Source organism: Fundulus heteroclitus, chromosome 19, assembly GCF_011125445.2.
Source record: "Fundulus heteroclitus isolate FHET01 chromosome 19, MU-UCD_Fhet_4.1, whole genome shotgun sequence".
In the NCBI taxonomy this organism is placed as follows: Eukaryota; Metazoa; Chordata; class Actinopteri; order Cyprinodontiformes; family Fundulidae; genus Fundulus; species Fundulus heteroclitus.
The window spans coordinates 27,808,022-27,824,079 of record NC_046379.1 but is presented as its reverse complement, the minus strand read 5'-3'; the positions used below and the strand labels follow the sequence as shown (position 1 = coordinate 27,824,079).

The window sequence follows — 16,058 nt, the reverse complement described above, 5'->3', positions numbered from 1 at the left end:
TTAAAAACACTAACTCTTTAGTCTAGTGCTGCATTGGAATCTGTGAATTAGATACTGACTACAGCATCCTGATCAGAGGCCCAACCCACCTAAAATGACGCCTGTCGATGAGGAGAAGCAGTGGTTCTACTTAAACCTTCCCCCAGATGACAGAGTTCCTCACCCTGTCTCTGAGGCAGAGTCCAGCCACCCTTCAGAGGAAGCTCATTTTGACCAACCGTTTCTGGATCTTGTTCTTTTGGTCAAGATCCATACCTAATGATCATAGGCCAGGTTCGGAACATAGGTGGACTGGCCAATCAGGAGCTCTGACTTTCTTTACCACAGCAGACTGTAGCAGTGCCCATATTACTGCTGACAAAGGCAGAATACATCTGTTTATCTCCCTTTCCAGTCATTTAACACTTGTGAACAAGTCATGAAGAGATTCTTAACATCTTCCCCTTGAGGCAGAGACTGACCCCAAACCCAGAGGGGCAGGTCAACTTTTCTGAAGAAGCCAACAGAGCCACATCATCAGCAAAAAGCAAAGCTGCAATCCTTGGGTTCCCAAACCAGACACCCTCCTAAAGCATGCAGCTGGAGATCCTGTCCATCGGCGTTGGATGATCTACTGCTACCAATAACCTAATGTTCTCCATCTATAGGTGATACACTTGGCCCTGTCTTTCAGTTTCAACCCTGTCTCTCTTCTTGGCTTTGCCATTAGTTTTTTTGCCCTTCTTTAACATGGAAAGTACTCCTGGATCAGTCCTTCTTTGATTGTCTATCTATCATGGCAGATGGTCACTTACACAGGGGCAGTTTCTGGTGGAGGTTTCTTGCTGTTGAAAGGAAGTTTTCCTTTCCACTGTCACTACATGCTTGTCCAGGTGAAATGAATGCTATGACTCAATGCCACCTGCTGGGTTTCCTCAGGTAGAAAACATTTTAGCCAGATAGAATATTAAACTGAACTAGACCGCATTGTCTGGTAACTACGTTGAAACTGGAATGTGTGTACCTGACTTGGAATCTGTATAATTGGATTGAGTTAACATATCTGTAAACTGCATTGAGACATTTGTCGGGGATTAGCTCTATATAAATTAACTGAATTGAAACCTGTTTGAAGTTTTCTTAAAGCAAATCTGACAAACGAGCATCATTGGAACACATGTTCCATTTAAGTAGCGACTGTAGTGTTGGCCAGAGTTAATTATACTTCAGGTAGACTCGGATTACTAATTAGTAGCAAATCAAAGCGAGGGATAAAATCTGAGTGAAAATTAAGTTTTTAAAAACCACATCTGTAAGTATCTCTCTGAAAATATTGACTCATAAAATCTAACTCCTAAAGTTAGTGGAGGAGTGAATGCTGCTTGTCAAAAGTTTTTTTGACCAATCTGTATAATCTGATCCAATCTGTATAATTTAAATTTGACTTTGGAAAGTGCTTTAGATGACATGTTTCATGAAATGGCGCTATATAAATAGAATTGAATTGAACATTTAAAGATTAAAGTACTGTCCTCTCCCCCAGCAATTATGCAGTTTAGCTAATTAGCATACTAAGTGACTACATTTAGATGGACTGTGGTGGTATATATAATTTATAAATCAATATCTAATTTAAAATCTATTTGACAGCAAACATACAAATAATTATGATTTTTATATAATAATAAATCTATTCGGGCAATAGGGGATAACAAATGACTAACTGGCTCCAGCTATTGGTGCTTACTAGTCCCAAAGGCTGGATTTACACTAAATGAACATGCCAGGAAAGGTATTTACTGCAGGTAAGATAAAAAAACTTTGTATAACCTTTAGACCAAAGCCCTATAAAAACATCCTGAAACATCTCTTTAGGGTAGTGCATTATTTCTAACATGCAAACGGATGATTTTCAACCCTTAACAGGGTTCCAGCAGTAATATCGCTTTCAGAAAGACGTAATTTAATAATATCTCAGAAAACAGGCCAAATGCCTACCTGCACACATAGTCTTGCTTGCAGTCTCGCAGCTGAGCCAGGCAGTTGGGCTTGTCCTTTTCTTCATAAGAGCAAGATGGCACAATGGTTTGCCTGCGGCGCTCCGCGCAGGCTGTGTCGGTGCAGGGACAGAACAGCAGCTCATGGGTGTAGTCAGGGGGAACGCGGTCAAAGAACTTCCTGAGCGCCTTGTTGCACTTTGGTCGGTTACATGGCCCCGAGCGGGCTGACGGCTGGATGCAGGCTGAGACGTACTCTGTGCGCAGCTTCTGACATGTCTCATCTATGTTGCACGCCTTGGCGGCATCCAGGCAGCGGTTCACTGTCGTTACTTCAGATTCTGCAGGGATAAAAACAAACACAAACGAGAGGTAAAAAGCTCTTCATCCCTCTGTGTGCGGCGAGAAATTCAAATCCCTGGCAATGTTTACAAATGATTTCAAGACTTAATTAAAGCCGATCCTGACTCACCACTCTCACCTCTCCGACTCAGACACACTGCCACATTTACAAGCGATACCATAAAACTCTGCATCTTAAGTTAAACTCCAAAGTGATGATTATTTGTAATAAGCCTCTTTGCAATGAATAGAACATGAAAGGTGTTTAAATGTTGCATGAGCTCGGGTGCTGTATGTGTTTCAGCCAAGGCCTAATAGCTGAATATTTCATTCTACGAGGTTAATGCAGAGTGGCAGCACAGAAGAAGGGGCTCCTCCATCTCTCCAACCACACAACAAGGCCTGTAATTACTGCTCCTTCCCCTTCATCCATCTATTCATCTATCTAACACTCTCTCCCTACATCTGGGGCCATCCCTCACACCCTTGATTCTCTCCTTCCCTACCCTTTTTCTTTCCATTCTCATTGGTCTCTTCTTTCCCTTTGCTCAGTTTCCTCAGCGTGTTCAACTTCATCTATTCTTCCTCAGACTGGTCCATACCTTCCTCCCTGAGTACCCATGCACCCACTGACTTTCCTGTTAATGAGCCTCCTCTATGGAGGCAGTGAAAGGACCCCTTCATAACCGTCTCTTTTTTTGGCCACATTATTTCCCCATTCATCATCATGTGTTCATGTTTTCTCTTTTTTCCCAAGCGATCGCCCTTACAGTCAATACTGCCACGATGATGCTCAGCTCCTCTGGCAGATAGAGCCGCTCATTAGTTTGTTAAGTGCCTGTGGTTGTGTCTCCAGGTGGATTTAACTCTGACTGAGCTGTCATGGAAAAAAAAAGTGACCTTGGAGAGCGAGCTAACGGCCCATCACAAAGCCCAGGATACTGTATTCCTGACTTAAATGCTTGGAAGCCCACTGGGGCAGATTGGCTGGACTTTGACAAATTGTATCCTATAGTGGCAATAATGGCAAGGTCGGTGTGTGCATACTTTGTGAATGTAAATTTTTTAGTCATTAGGTTTCCTTGGTCTTTAGGTTTTCTTCATTCCAATACAATGTTAGTGCATAAATGTTTGTTACCGGAAGGACTGCGTGTAGACCAGAGGTCCGACACATCTGGTGCTGGAACCACATCTGGCTCTCTGGGTCCAGCGATAAAGACTTCAGCAGTGTTTTTAAATAAACCAGGAATCAAGCATTTTTTTCTGTGTTTTTTAGGCTGTTTCTACAAGTAGCTCCCTCAGTAGTGTGGAACTAATGGTACAAAAAACAATTTTCTTGTTTAATCCGTTGCTTTTGTCACTGGGCTGCAAACCAAATGCTTTTTTTTAATTATTTAATAATGAATATTGATTCAAAAGTTCCAAAACCCTAAAACTACAACAAATAGATTTTATACAGTACATGTTCATAAAACCTGAAAACCCAGCTTTTGCCAAAGGTTAAAAGTTTTAGGGCTCTAGATAAATTTTATTGGAGGAAAGGGAAGAACGGTTCTTTTGTCATAATCCCTGATTTAGATAAAAACAAAATTGTTTATAACTGAAGTGGAAGAAAACTACTATATTTTACAAAAAATGCAAATAGTACAACTTTGCACTCTTTACCACCTTTAAAAAATACTTTTGCAGATACACTTTTATAAATTTTAAACTTTATGTACACAGAAACCCCTAAATTATATCTAGTGCAACAACTTCCTTTGAAAAGTCTGAATTAGAAAATACATCCAATTGTATATAATTTAAATGGTATAAACTCATCCAATTCCATAGGTGAAGGCCTCAGAGGTTTGGCAACATTATTGAGGTTCACCTTCCAACAAGACCTAACATAGAGCCAGCTAGAGTGGCAAGGAATTGGTTTTGATAGAACACAACATTTATTAATCTACAAAACATATGAATAAAATAATATAATACTTTTCTATATTCCAGAAAGGTAAAAAGGTAGCTTTTGAAAATTTCCCACATATTAAAATGGCCAAGACAATCCTGTTTAATCTATGTTCGCAGTTTAAGTGACCAAACCAACTTGGAGAAATGCTCTGGAAAGTTCAGCTGGCAATCAAGAACGGCACAAAAATATTTTAAAATTCGAAATAGTTTTCAACTAGCTGCCTGTCAAGTGAAACGGGCTGATATATCAGGTTTGTGCTTAATTCTGTCCACTCGTATTTCTCGCTGGCTATTGTCTAATGGAGAATTTATGGTGAGACTTCAAAATAAGGTCTGTTCTATAAATAAAATACATTAAAGGAGCATTGTGCAAGTTCCAGAGTGTTTGCAGAAATCTGCCCCCTCAGGTGACAAGTTGAAATGACACCAGTGTTGTGTACATGCATGGGAAAAGAGAGAAAGCATCTGCTGCTGCAAATGCACAGGTCTTCTGTTTAGAGGTGTAATGTCTTCTGAGGTAAGAAAGCTATAAATCTTAATGTTAGCTCATGTTCTCTAATGTGTCAATGGCAGCACAGACACAACAAAATAGCCAGGTGAAAGTGAGCGTGCAGCACGTCATATCCATGCGTACTGGCAGAGAATACGACCCGAATCACTCTCTCATGAACTGACTAATAGAGCCTATTGAGGAAAACTCATTTTACACGTCGAGCAACTGCAAGAGCATGCATGGGAAAGAAAAGAATATTTAACCTTTAAACCTTTGCAATGCTCCTTTAATGTTTGTTGTGATGACAAAATATGAACAAAATATGTTCAAAAGGTATCCTCTTGCAAGACAGTGAAGGCATAAATATTTTTCTGGCTTTTTTAATAACCGCCAGATGGTCGTGGAAAGGTTTATTATGCGACTTCCTTACAGCACACTACGACTCATTTTAAAACCAACACAGGGACTCTGCATTCATCACGACAAGATGGAGTTTTACTTAAAAGATAATTTTTGAGTTTTATCGCAGTCATGGAAAGATAAAATAAAAAAACGGTTGTTATAAAGGACTGGAAAAAAAATAATTCTCTGGATGTCAACACAAAAGTAAGCTTCCCTAGTGAGGCTAGATCATCTGGATCCAAAGAGCTGATATCGTTATTGCTTTAACAAGCAACTTGTTGCGTCAGACAACCAATGCAAACTCAACTGATGGGATATTTTCTTTCCAACCAGGGAGCATGAAGTGGAAAATTCTTGTGTGAGGAAGCACAATTTGTACCCCTCCTACGGGCCAATGATGCATTAAAAAGCTTCTCTCTGGGTGCAGAACATGTAATGTGTTTCAATAGAGGCAGTCTCTCAACACCACTGACTTTACTGCAGTTAGCTGATTAATTGGTGTAGGGTTGAAGCACTTTGTTATTTGAATACTCTTCCAAATATGATGAGCTGCAGCTCCGGCTTGAATCTTTGAAAAGGGTCATTACTCTGTTTGAGGGAGACATGCTACGAGGGTGGAAAAACATCCATTAATCACGCCTCCGTTGTTTTGGCAGCCGACTTGTCGAGATGCACGGCATGGATGTTAACTTTGACCTCCTGTGTAGTTACTGGAAAAAAAATTTATGAGGAAGCAGAACGGCGCTGGCCCGGCCCTGCTGTAATTCAAAGCAGTCTGGAACAAGGGGTGTCATTTCAGTAAGCGGCATATGTATGAGGTGATAAAACATGATCACGCTTGCGATAATTAGTAATTTGCAAGGCCTTCATTAAATTCCTTACCTATTTTTGGTGGCTTTTAAAGTTGGATAATCAGTTATCTGGGATGTATTAATTAATTCAGGAAAAATGAAACAATGAGCCAAGGAAATCAGTGTCAGTCTCACAGGAGATAACCTGTAAGGTGCTAAACCAGAGCGTCTGTAACGCTTTGATCTGCCGAAAACAATATTAACGGGTTCTGATTCCTCTTTGACTTAAGATTTCTGTTTGGTTAATTATTTGTGTGTAACATGGTTTCTTGGCAAAATATGTTATCCCATTGAAAAGCCTGTTCAATTCCATTAAGCATACACATGTTCGTAATTAAAATACATTTGTGAGTTGAGCAGCAGATTTAAATATGTGAGTTACAGCTGTGAAAACGTTCTGCTCTCCAAAACTCAAACAGGTTTTGGTGGAGGCAGTATAATGTTATGGGGAAGCATCTCCTTCACTGAAAACAATAGGCACACCATTGACGAAGGCAATCACAGTGCAGAGAAATTATGGAAATTGTACATATGAAAATATTGCATACTCTGTTTTAGGTCTATAGGCTGGAGTTATTTTTCCACTATCAAGTAACTTTGATCATTTTATTTATTTACCCTTATATTCTACTCATTGTGTTTTCTTTAGAGCTAACTTTAGATTGGACAGTTTACTTTTCTTCCCCTATATACCTTTTTGCTCATCACTAATAATTGTGTGTGTTGGCCACTGTCACACCTGAATTTCCCCATTGAGGGACATTGAAGGAATTCTTATCTTATCCTGTCTTATATAAATATGAGATTCTGCATCATATATTTCCCCTGTCAGGGACATAACTCCGTTGCAGAGATGTCAATGCTCACCATCATAGAGCAGGGTTCATCAGAGATTCCTGCCAGAAATTGGAAGTGGAGAGTGGAATGGCGTGTATGCATTCCTGACCCGCTGAGCCCTTGTGGGATCAGCTTGAGTGTGTTTTTCATGCCAGAGTGACCAGCAGAACCACATTGGCTGAAGAATGGGATGCCAACCTACGGCAGTGTGACCAAGCTAGAGACCAGGAACAGCAGAGAAATCAGGCTGTTGTGGTTATTTCTGGTTTTTCTCACCCTATTGAGATCTGTTTGTTAAATTAATAAAATAATATGTGTTGATTCTTCAAAATTCTGCCAATAAAGGACAAGTTTTGCCTCTTGAGGACATATATTTCCCATCTCTGCCTTAAAACATATACACCAAATTCCTGTGGGATTGAAGGCAGGTTCAATTTACAGTAGTATATTGGAAGTGGCAGTAAAGTTGCAATAAAGCTGTTTGTTTAGGTATTAGGTGAATTGTTTGTAGCAAGCTGTATTTTTGAAGAAATTGGTTTGCCGTTTTGCCACATTTCCTTTTTGTCTGCTTTGATAGTTAAAACTTTGTCTCTGTAAATATCCAGTACTTGTTGCCCTGTTCAAGGCTGAATTGATATTGACATAAACTTGTGGTTTGAACAAGGGTGTTGAACATGCACCCGAACTGAAACAGGACCGTTCCTGCAGTAGCTACTTCTAACTGTTATGAACACACAAGGAATCAACACAAATGTGGCTGAAAAAAAAAAATCAAAATTTCAAAAACCTACAGATCTGGTATGTTGGTTCCTTTCATTATGTCAACAAAAAGCCTACTGACGAAAATCATCATGCCTTGTGGGAAGGCTTTGATGAACCATCAGAGAGAACGGCAGTTTTGATTTTAGATATAGGGAATAATGGGTAACTTAGTTATGTTTCAGGATCAGTATTATTTTATCAAGGCCTGACATCCCTGTCTTTGGAGCCTTGACAATATATTCACACTACAACAAATAAAATCACAGCTTAAAATAGTCAATGTACTCTCAGCAGTTCTTATAGCATGGACAACAATCAGTAAGATTTTAGATGTATTTTTTGTCTTTTATAAAACTCCAGCAGCATGGCTGCAGGATGACTCTGTTCCCACAACATAGAAGCAGCTATCAATCCGTTCTTCTCCTGACAATTGTACATTATTCCAAGCTTGATGAGTATTGGCAAAAAGCCTCTGATGGGACTCCATGTCCATTTTGATGTACACGAAGTTGTGCCTGACCTTCTTGAACAAAATATGACCAACCTTTAATAAGACTGGTAATCAGAGTCCATTACTTTAGTTCCCACAGGCTTAATTAGTATTTGCTGTGTGATATACTGTTTGTTTACATGGAAGAATATTCATCCAGTAATAATTCACTCACATCACAGATTTTAGGAATAAGGAGGGAAAAAATCTTACCTTAATAATATTTTCAAAAGGCTAACAAATCCATTTTTCCTACTGCATCAGTTAGTCGCAAAAAGGATAGCACAGAACAACAACAATATAGTGCTCCTTTTAGCCATTCCATTATCTAGTGAATGACTGCATGTCTTGACGTGTCACACAAAATATTGTTTCCTTCTTAATAACTTCTTAAACCATTGCTGAAAATTCCTTTTTTTAAATCTTTGAGTCTCAGTAACAGTCAACTCAAGTTAATTCAATTGTACAGCACAGTTTACAGACAGGCTAAAGTGCTTTACAAAAAGACTAAGTAGCAAAGATAAGGTGTAAAAAGATAAGATAAAACTCTACAGGTTGTACTACTTGATCTTGACCGTTTCATATATTTTCTAATAATTTAGAAAATAATTTGCATACAGTTTTGGCAGGGCCTTAATGGCTAACTTTTTAACTAAAAATAATGATAATTTAATAATATAATATAATATAATATAATATAATATAATAATTCATAAACAAAAGCAAGAGTTGACAGAAATTCACTCTACAAACTAATCTAATGGAATAGCTGCCACTAACAGTTAATGTGTCTTGCAATGTGTGAAGAAATAAACAACGTAATCTTTCACGGCACCTCAAGGTCACAACATACATATAGCAATGGTTTGGTTCTTTAACTTATAAGAGCCCAGATGCATTTCTACTTTCATGAAAATTATACCAAATTCAATTCAACCGAAAAATACTTTATTAATCCCAAAGGGAAATTAAATGCTGGTGTAGCTAATGTTATTGGGTTTCTTCAACGAGTTGTTGTAGACGGTAATGGCTGCAGGCAGGAAGGATCTTCTGTAAAGCCTGTCTTCAGCTTCCTGTGACCATCTTCTCCCAGCTCTCTTTCCCACAGGTTGCCTCTGAAAAAGGGGCTACTATTCTGAGCAGAGAAAAACCAGAATGTGATCTGATTTGCCAAGAGGAGGCCTTGGTTTAGAAATATATGAGTCCTTTACGTTTGCATATAACAAGTCCAGACTTGTTTTCTCTAGTAGGGCAAGTGACAAACAGTTGAAAAGTTGGAAGTGTAGCAGAGAGTGAGGTGTAATTAAAATCACCAGATATTGCCGTAAATGCATCAGGGTGTTATGTCTGTAGCTTAGCAACAACTGAGCTGATGACATCACATGCACTATCGGAAACAATTGATGGTGGAAAGTAGACCGGTGAACAATATGGATGAAAACTCTTTGCTAACATTTAATATCCAGGCTGTAGAGATGAAACTTTACAGTAACATGTCCCGGATAACAATTTTTTTTTTGTTCACAAGCAATGACAATACGCCTCCTTTGCTCTTACCACCCTTCTTTAAATCTCTGTCTGCTTGTATGGTCAGAAAGCCTGGCAGAGAGACACTGGAGTTGGGGATATGATCCTGCAGCTATGTTTCAGTGAAACACATAATACTGTATTCCCAGAATTCTGGCTGTGTCGTTGTTAAAGCTTGGAGTTCATCCAACTGGTTTGCCAAAGATATCACATCGCCCATAACGATAGATGGGGAAGATGACTTCAATTTCCTCCTTCTCTCTCTTCTTCTTGCTCCTGCTCTGCATCCTTGGCACCTCCTTTATTTTTATTTTTATTTTAGCTCACCTGGGATTTGAACAAGTAGTTGGAGTATTATTTCAGCTTTTGAGATGTTAATCAGCTGCTCTTGGTTGTGCAAAACCAACTGGTTGCTATGGTTATGCATCATAACATATGTCCCAAAAATGAAGAAAAACCCAACAACATTGTTTGAAGCAGCACATCATCCATCACCAGTAAAGAAAAACATTAAAAAAACAAATATGGATCATATTTCACAGCTACTTTTTAAGTAGCTGCAGCCACTCGCATAGATCTGTAATGCCACACATATGTCACATTGGGCAATCCCAAGTAAGGTCTTCTTCCCAATGCCACCTTGATAAACTAGAAAATTATGGAGAATTCTGGAGGATGACCAGCAGGCCCAAATTTTTAATCTGAAAGGGTGGGGCTTGCCTTTCACCTACTGCCTTTTTGAGCTTATCTATGGCTGCTTTTTGAGCAAGCCATAGTGATATAAAAAATATTATTCTGAAGTCACCATGGCCTCATACCACTCGGACATAGGAGGCCTGCAGACACAATGGCGGTGTATAAGATCCACTGTTTGCTGATTTCAAGGCCAAATGCTGCAGCTGCTGGGGGATAGTGATTGTCTCAATAGACTGTCTTTATTTTGTCTCATGGCAAGGCCACTGTGCAGTATTAAGGGGACCCCAAAAGCGAGACAGGCAGAGACAGGGCAGACACTGACTGCAGCGGGACCATGGGGTGTGATTGCTTTCCATCTATGTGATCTCTGCTCTGTTTCTCAATAAAAGTGCTGGAACTTCATCACCACCGTCTCTTCATTTAGTAAAGATGGGAACTCAGTTATTGTTTAGAATTCCATCCACACATAGATAGATCAAATGTGACATAGAATTGTTTTAGAATTGCATTCAAATCAGTCTATAGGTGAGACAGAACATGTTAGCTAAGGATTAGAATTGCTGAATAAGTAGAAACTTAGCTTTGTTAAGAAAAAACAAGGTTTTTAAAATTAGCTTAGTGGGCAAATTAGCGACCCATGTGCACAGTGAGTTTGGAAATTATGTATTTGATACCCAGATAAAGTATATGCCACTTAGGGACTTCATGAGTTCAAAGTCAATGTTATACCTTGAAAAGAAACCTCCCTCAATGCACAAAGGGAGAGTGAAACCAGTGTAATCATGGGTCTTAAATAGGTGTTTATTGTTGTTTGGGATTAATTAAAACTATTAATATAGTATGTTACGTCTGGCAGCTTTTCTCTCTGGCTTTATGACAAAGGAAATTCTGTTCTACAATCATGTATGTAAACCCTGAAAGGCTAAACTAAGAAACTCTTCCAAGTATAAAACAAGACACTGAAGTTAAAATCTGATTTTGAGTTACCAATTTAGCAGTACAGGGAGGAAAATAGACGTTTATTCTAATAATGAGGCTACACATTGTTGTCCAACTTCAGGGTCATGAGAACAAATGACGTCAATATGTTAACTCAGGTTAGGGAACAGGGTCACTCCTCAACCACACCTCTAATTACACAGCAGTCTACTTATTCCCAGTTCACCCATCCTTCAGAGTCTGTCACATTCTTTCAAACCCCACCCTCCCTTCCTCTCATCACCTCATCTATCTCCCTCCTCTTCATCCCATCATCCTCATTCTATTTCTTTTTTCATACGTTATCCACTCTTCTTTGCTACAGGTTCCATCTGGATATCTATTTCCATAAGGTTGCACCCTCACACAGTCTCCTCCTCCCCATCTATCTATCTATCTATCTATCTATCTATCTATCTATCTATCTATCTATCTATCTATCTATCTATCTATCTATCTATCTATCTATCTGTCTGTCTGTCTGTCTGTCTGTCTGTCTGTCTGTCTGTCTGTCTGTCTGTCTGTCTGTCTGTCTGTCTGTCTGTCTGTCTGTCTGTCTGTCTGTCTGTCTGTCTGTCTGTCTGTCTGTCTTTTTAATTATATTTTTGAGTTTATTGACATCCGTTGATGCTCTTAATTAACCCACAGTGGAGAAAATAGCAAAATAACTATCCTGATATTACTGATTGTTTTCGGGGTTTCAGACAACATTTGTTGGACTTTATACTTAAGTTAAATCCAAATTCTTGTCATGATATGAAATGTTTCAAGATAACGTTAAAACTATGCGATAAAGACCAAGCTCTATTTCAAAATGTGATTTAGAGTCAGAAGCAGAGTGAGTAGTGATGAGGGGATTGCTCCTGTTGGTATGGACGAAACAGGTGAGCTGTTGTAACAAAATGTGAACAAACAAACATTAGTTCCAGTGTAACTGCTTTCTATACCCAAACAATATCAGTGACCCGTTATGTATATTAAAAAATCAATAAGTAAGACAGTAAATATACAAACAAGTGAAAGGCAATAGGATGAAATATGAAATAAATCTGCATTTTTTTAAACAATAATAGGTTGTTATTTTAAGTGCATTCTGAGGCATGAAACTCCAGGGCTGATGAGTCCCACTCCGGCCCCGAAGAATCCTGTCCTGACAACGTAGAAACTGTGAAATCCACACCCTTATTCCCACTATCCACATGCCATCAAATCTGGGGCTCATGAAAAGCATAGCTCTCAGTTTTACTAAATTCCATTTGCATCCTCACACTGAGATCACATAAATCATCTCGGAAGCACACATTGCAGGACATTTTAACAGTTTTACAGAATCTTTGTCAGAATCCAGGCCTGAATTTAGGGAATTACACCCCCTCCCTCTTTATAAATTGTACAGTAGTTTCAGAACCACAATGTTGCTGTATTTATGTGTCAGGGAGAACCAGCACTGTTAATATAGTACTCTGACTAATGAGACTATTTTACTTCAGCTACCCTAATTTGCATTTTGTAGCAAAACAGCAAGCACTTATATGTTTTTCACTATTTTACAATTTAGAAAAAAAAACCCATAAAGAAAGAAAAAATAAAAATGTTTTTGGGGAAAATACCTTTTAGCCTACATTCTGAATCTGCTGTCCACCAAAATGTGGGAAATGAGAAATAGAGGCCATGATAACTTTTTTTCACAGACTTAGTGACATTCACAGACATTTTTTCTTTTAATCAATTAAATGCTTAATAGAAAACATTAAAGGTGATATTTGGCTAATGTTAAAATTTGCTCATAAAATGAAACATTTAAGCGTGAAAAAAAGCAAAAAAAAAATAATAGTTTTTTAAAACACTGTAGCAAAGCTGTTCCCAACCTGAATTTACTTTTAAGGTCATGAGAAGAACTTGCGTCAAACAAGTGTTTAAGTATTTGCTCTCCTTATCTCTGCGCTAAATAAATTATGTCATCTCACGTTAGTTCAGGTCCGAAATCATGAAATCTGTTTTTGATACCGATTCCTCACTGCTATTAGGGTCTGTCAAAAAAAATTATAATAATAACAACAACTACCTGATACATTTTAACATCTAAGCATCTTTCAAATTCCATGCTGAATTTAATAAAACATCTCAGGGTTACCTAGAGTGTAAAGGTAACAATATGTAAGACAGTGAGCTTAACCACCAGATCTGACATGAGGATCAAAATGTGGATATAAAAACAGTAATTATTTATAACAATACAAATGCAGATCATTGTACACTTTATTTCTTTTAAATGCTTCCTTCATACTGACAAAACTACACTTTAGACATCTAAATTAGCCTCCTTTCACCCAGCCTATCTGGTGTCATTGGTTTGAAACGTTTCCCATGCAACCTGACATGAAGGAATGTTTTCTCTCATAATCAGCTTATTTAAACCAGACTTCACACACTCTTTGTCTCCGCTTCACTCATCCAGAGAGCAATGGATGTCAGATAAACAAAAGCAGATGACTTCATGACTTCTATTGTGGCAAAAAAAGGAAACTTCTTATCGGTGTGCACTTTCTCCTTTCCATGTATTGAAAGAGGAAAAAACAGCTGTCTTACTTCCTTTATTTCTCTTTCTACTTGTTTCATGTTTCCTTTTTATCTTTATTTGCCATCTTTCTTGCCGTCTCCTACCCGGTTTCTATGCTTCCCCTTGCATTAAAGTAAATAGGTAATTAAATTGTGCCTCGGGGGCAAACAGCCACACATACCAACCCAGCGGCTTGCCCACAGGCTCAGGTGCAAGACAAAAAGAGAGTGAGGCCTGTAACTCATCAAGTACTTCACAAAGCCACCTGCGTACCCTCCGCCATGTTCTGTCAAAAAGACGGAGAACAACAACTCCATCTTCTATGACTGGCTGCAAAGTATTGCCGTCCCTGGTACATTTCCTCATTGTCTTATATTATAACTCTACACTTCAAAGTAATTAAATGGGAATTTATGTGGCAGAAACATACGAGGTCAGGCGCAATAATGTGCTAAAATATTTCAAAATTATTTGGATTTCAAACCGCTGTGGCATGCTTTTGTATTCAGCCCTGCTGAGTCAATGTTTTGAAGAACAGCGTGTAACTGCAATAGGAATGTCTCTACAAGCTTTGCACTTTTATAAATGAAAGGTATCTGTTCATTCGTTTTTTTTTTTTTTTTTTTTAAATAGCACCATCTCTGCCAACCCGGATGGTGAGTGAATCTGACCCTGGCTTTTTGAGTCCTGCCACAGATTCTTCATTGTTTTTAGGACTGAACTTTGACTGGGCCATTCTAATATATAATTGTGCTTTGGTCCAAATTATCTCTTTATAACTCTCGCTGCACAAGGACAGCTGAAAAATTAGAATATCGTGAAATAGTTTAGTATTGTTTGCCATTCGTTTCAGAAAGTGAAACTCATATACATAGTGGAATATTACAAGCCTTTACTTCTTGTAATGTTGATGATTATGGTTTAAAGACAATAAAAAATCCAAATTCAGTTTTTCTCATTCTTTTTAGCTGTGCTTGTATGTTCAGGGTCTGAGGTCTTTTGTAGCCTCTAACAGGTTTTCTTCTTGGATAGCTCTGTTTTTTAGCTCCTTCCACCTTCCCATCAACACTGACCCACTGAAACAGGGTTGAGAGTGAGGGAGGGGGAAGACAAGCGGCACAGGCCCAAAGGCTGCCAGTCAAACACCGCCATGTCGAGGACTAAGACCTTCATATATGGGTCACAAGCATGACCTGTCTGCCACACCATGCACAGCCATCAACCTTTTTTAAAGTGTAGATGGGCTGTTCAAAATTCTGAATGGTGTTAGTTCTGCTACACATAGACTAGGCCAAATATTAGAATTTTTGCTGACCAAGAGCACCTTCTTCTACGTGTTGTTGCGTCCCCTATTTTATTGTGGCGAACTTTAAATGGGTATTAGCAGTGTTAATAATCTGTTCATTAAATGTTTGCATTATTTTGGCTGTTAAAAGTAAGAATTGGTTCAACTGAAAAAGTGAGATTGATTATTGGAACATTTGTACTGTGTGGATTAGATGTGTGCATTTAGTAACGCTTAAAACACACACACAAAGATTCATATTCAAAATGCAGATAACGCACTTGTGGTGTCACATTCTTCCTACAGATGGAAAGTGAGGAGGACACATCCCCTTTGGCGTGTGTGCCTAATTTTAGGGGTCAGCCAGGAAAAGAAGAAGGAGGAGATAAATATGTGGGATTTCCTTTTTTCTGTCTCTTTTGCTGCCGGAGTTTGTGGAGTGACCAGCAAGGAACTGTATTAGACTCTATTGTTAAACTTTAACTTTGTATGAGTCATCCTTAGAGGGTCTTTTATTTTGGTGAGCCGCTTAGAGGAAATAATCAAACCAGAGGAGAAGACAATGCGTGCACATGGTCTAAGTGTGTGTAACAGTACAGCTTTCTTTGAACAATGTTATTATTCTTGGTCTTATATTGATGTCAGATTTTGGGAGTGCACAACTAACAGCTGTACAGTCAACAGATTTTCCCAGCTGAGTTTTGGATCTCTTCAGCATTTCTAGAGTTACCATGGGGCCCTCAGCTACTTCTCTAATTATGTTAGATGTTCTCCTTGCCCGGCATGTTAATTTAGGTGGAAGGCCACATAATGACTCTGTTTCGTCATTAGATGACTTATGAAGACAACCTGGTTCACTGCATTTTTTTTAAAAGTATCAACGTAACCAAGACTACAACAACA

At 38.6% G+C, this 16,058-nt stretch overlaps 1 protein-coding gene across 1 annotated transcript in view; it reads right to left on the bottom strand.

The window, feature by feature from the left end:
- Positions 1-16,058, bottom strand: part of gfra4a (GDNF family receptor alpha 4a) — a 254,160-nt gene that overhangs the window by 35,330 nt on the left and 202,772 nt on the right. The window contains exon 4 of the mRNA XM_012872143.3: positions 1,978-2,317. Within this exon, the coding sequence (XP_012727597.2) occupies positions 1,978-2,317 (340 nt within the window). The remainder of the gene's footprint in view (positions 1-1,977; positions 2,318-16,058) is intronic.